Here is a 4,329-nt window from a genome sequence, read left to right as displayed (position 1 = left end):
TTCTGTGCCAAATACAGAGGGCAACCGTCTTATCTCAATAGAAAGTTCGATACAACCCAGACACTAAAGTAAGGGTCGAATTGTTCTATTAGGAAAGCATAGCGATTCGGTGCGGTTTTCATTATTGTCTTTTCAGTTCGTGTACAATTCTCTAACAATGGGTTAAATTTGACGTTATTAGCACCTTGAGACCGAAAATTCTTTTGTCCATATGAGGTGGAACTCTCTCTTGTCGTTGTGGGAACAAAAGGGTCTACAAAGTCATTATTTCACATGGCCTTGTATATATGAATGGATGTTCATTCAAAAAGTATAGAGGTTTGGAATAATGCATCTAATTTAGACTCTTGAAACTTAAAAATGTGTTTAAAAAGTATGCTTGATATTATTGACTCAAAGAGAAAAAGGTTTTAGGAAGACAAAGACTTTTCAACATTTCTTACAAGTTAAATTGCCATGTTCTTTTCCCAAAATGAGAATGCACTAAGATTTTTGAAACAGAAAATTGAAATTGATTTTCACTTCCTAATATATGATGGGAAGAATATCGTTCCTCATTGTCATTGTTCTTTTGCAAATGTTCCAATCCTCACTATATGTACATGCCAATGAACTTGATTCCTTAGGCTTCATTAGGTGCAAAAAACATGAACTAGATGCACTATTGAAGTTCAAACAAAGCTTTACCCGAGATCCTATAAATCGCCTTTCTTCATGGGTTGGTGAAGATTGTTGTCAATGGTTTGGGGTGACCTGTGACAATGTCACTCATAATGTTGTCAAGTTGAATCTCCCAAGTCAGCGAAAACACTTCTTTGATACTGTTTTGGGTTACGATATTGTTGGTTGTCTACCCAGTGTTGCAGTTTCCATGGTATCTTCTGGAGTAAGTTTGGCTTTGCTCGAACTAAAGCACCTAACTCACTTGGACTTGAGCGGGAATGACTTTTCTGGAAGTCAAATTCCAGAATTCATAGGATCTTTGAGGCACTTAAGGTATCTAAATCTTTCTTCAACTAACTTTTCTGGCTCCATTCCCCATCAACTTGGCGACCTCCAAAATCTGGTATACCTTGATCTTCTTGTTTCGCATCCATGTACTGAACCAAATGTCTTGCATAGTGAAACTATCAAATGGGCATCTGGTCTTTTAAAATTGCAGTTTCTAGACATGAGCGGCTGTGACCTGTCTCGAGCACACGACACTTTTCAAGTGCTAACGAAACTTCCTTTACTTTCAGCACTTAGCCTATCTGAGTGCCAGTTAACTAACTCGCATTTATCTCAGGCCTTAATCTCAAATACTTATAATACAATTTTCCCCACGCTTCAACATCTTAATCTTCAACTTAATTTATTTGAAGGTCCATTTCCACCCGTTCTTAAAAATATGGTTTCCCTTCGATCCCTCTCTTTAAGTTACAATCTATTTAATGGGTCGATTCCAATATGGCTTAGAACCATGAACCACCTCGAAGTTGTTGATTTGAGTCGTAATGGCTTTACTTATGTGGAAGGTGGGATTATGGGGATTATGGGAAATCCTTGCAGCTTCAAACACTTGGATTTGTCCGTCAATATTATTACCCAAGGAGATATCCTAGAGCCTTCTATGAGTTTATCTGAGTGTGTTGCTTTTGACTTGAATTACCTTGATCTTTCCAAGAACGAGTTCAAAGGTCAAGTTCCTGAATCTTTTGTGAAATTGTCAGCTTTGAAGTATTTAGATTTATCACACAATCAGTTGAGTGGACTGATTCCAAATTTTATAGGGAATTTAACCCAAATAGTGCACTTAGACATCTCATGGAACTCTCTCCAAGGTACCGTCTTCGACATTGGTAACCTCTCGAAATTGTCGTATTTGGATATGAGTTACAACTATCTTAATCTCAATCTTGACTCGAGTTTCAACTCGCGACCTCCTTTTCAACTTCAGTATGTTAATGTTCATTCTTGTGTGATAAACACGGTGTTTCCTCAATGGTTCAGAAATCATACTCAGATTGCACACTTGGACCTTTCTAATACCGGCATCTCAGGAGAATTGCCCGGATGGCTGTGGAACTCAAGTTATCTTCAACGATTACATCTTTCTGGCAATCGACTTTCAGGTTCTATGTAATTTTTTTCTTCTCATAATCGTTACATTTAATGTTTGTCGTGTGCATAAGGCTGTATCTGAGAATTTTGAAGCCCCGTGCGAGAAACTAATTTGGGACCTTTTCATGTGTTTTTAAAAATAGGAAGAAATCCATTTTCATGCATAAAACATAAACAATAAACACCAAATTTCATTTAGAGTGTTTTTTTCTTGCATTTTTTTTAATAAAGTCAATTATATTTACAACCTTTAGAGTTCTTATCATACTCATTTTAATGCTGGACATTGCTAACCATAAAACTTATCTTGAGACAGTTTATAATACCCTTTTTAAGTTTATCGATTTAAAATTTGAAAGTTTGAGCAAAGTAAAAGTGGGAATGAATTTACAAGCATGCTCTCGGTTGTACTCAAATTTGGTACCAGCCGTATTGCCATCTCATTTTCCTATATTATTTACTTTGATCGCTTTAATATTGGGATTTACTGCCATGCTAACTTGTGATTTGATCTTTTAACAATTTTCTCACAATAACGGATAAGCTATCTATCTTATAGGAACCTTACCGCGACATAAAGGTTGTGATAGCTGTAACATAGGGTCGTTGGACCTTCACAACAACTTGCTAACTGGTACAATACCTAATTGGCTGGGCCAAAATGCTGATGTGATAGATTTGTCCTCCAATATGCTATCAGGGGCGATCTTTGATGAAAATAACGCTTCATCACTTTTTGAAGTTTCATGGGTGCTTGACCTAAGCGATAACATGTTGTCGGGAGAGATACACTTTGGAAAGGTAACCCCGGGTACTGATTTACAAGTCCTCAGTCTAAGAGGAAATCATTTTAGTGGGCACATACGCTCAGAGCTCTGCGACTTTAGGTCGCTTATGGTATTGGAACTCGCACATAATCACTTAACAGGGCACATTCTTCCATGTCTAGGCTCCATTGAATTTGACAATGGTAAAAATTACAGGTTTGATACGACTTTAGAGATTGAAGAAATTGTCAAGGGAATAGTTGAAGTGTCCAACGGAACAGATAATGCTGCGTCCATAATTGACCTCTCGAGCAATCTACTAGTCGGCACAATACCAGAGGAGCTCACAAACTTATCCACATTGTTTGCATTGAACTTGTCATTTAATCATCTTACAGGACGCATTCCTGAAAATATAGGCAATTTGAAGACAGTCGAATCTTTGGACTTGTCGAACAACCATCTTTCAGGGACTATTCCGCAGAGCTTATCTTCCATATCATGGCTAAGCAAATTGAATTTGTCCAACAACCACCTCCATGGCCCTATTCCAACAGGTAGTCAACTCCAAACTCTTGACGATCCATCTATCTATGCAAACAATTCTGGTTTATGCGGATTTCCATTGCATAACAATTGCACTAAACCTGATCCGCCACCAAGTTTGACAAATGTTAATCCTACTGCCAAAAAAGATGATGTGAAAAAAGATAAATATGAAAAAATGTGGTTCATCCTAGTTGTAATGTCTGGTGTTGCTACCGGGTTCTGGGGCGTGGTCGGGACTTTGGTAATAAAGAGGAGTTGGAGACAAGCTTATTTTCGGTATGTTGAAGATCTTTCTGATAGAATTTATGTGCCAATCAAAGTCAGGCTGAACAAGTTCAAGAGGAGGTTCCATGAGAATATTGAAGATAAAGATATTATATTATCTTAGTAAATAATATTGTTATCTTAGTAAATAATATTGTTACCCTTTTGTATTATCTTGTTTTAATCCTTTCCTTAGAATTAGGTAGTACGTATCTTCTTGTTATTAGTTACCATGTTTATAGCACCTAACTCTTGTATTTAAACCTTTAACCTTTATCAATAATATTATCTTTGCCAATATCAAAGTTTACATGGTATAAGAGCATTCAACGTTTCTGGTTTCTCCTGCCTCTCAAAATTTAATCACAAATCATCTCTTCCTTTTTTTTCGAAGGCTTGCTATGGCTTCTAATGCCTCGATCATTCCCAACGCTGGAGAGCCGGCTGTACCCTTTGTTGCTATCAGTCTCTCCAACGTTACTCAACTCACCCCATCCACTTATCGGGCTTGGTCACGCCAAATCGAAGATCTGCTCTTCGGGTTTGATCTCGCCAAATATTTGGATGATTCTCACCCTTGTCCTTCCTCCACTATTGAGGATGCTGCAAAGGTTTCTAAGCCTAATCCTGCTTATGCAACATGGCT

At 37.6% G+C, this 4,329-nt stretch overlaps 1 protein-coding gene across 1 annotated transcript; it reads left to right on the top strand.

Annotated features, from left to right (window-relative positions):
* Window positions 1-535: 535 nt before the first annotated feature.
* Window positions 536-3,807, top strand: LOC141608793 (receptor-like protein EIX2). Its single transcript, XM_074428137.1, has 2 exons — window positions 536-2,114; window positions 2,663-3,807. Exons 1-2 carry the CDS (start codon window positions 536-538, stop codon window positions 3,805-3,807), a joined length of 2,724 nt encoding a protein of 907 aa, XP_074284238.1.
* Window positions 3,808-4,329: the final 522 nt, after the last annotated feature.

The sequence above is a fragment of the Silene latifolia genome, chromosome 10, assembly GCF_048544455.1.
Source record: "Silene latifolia isolate original U9 population chromosome 10, ASM4854445v1, whole genome shotgun sequence".
Lineage (NCBI taxonomy): Eukaryota > Viridiplantae > Streptophyta > Magnoliopsida > Caryophyllales > Caryophyllaceae > Silene > Silene latifolia.
This window is presented reverse-complemented; position numbering and strand designations above follow the sequence as displayed.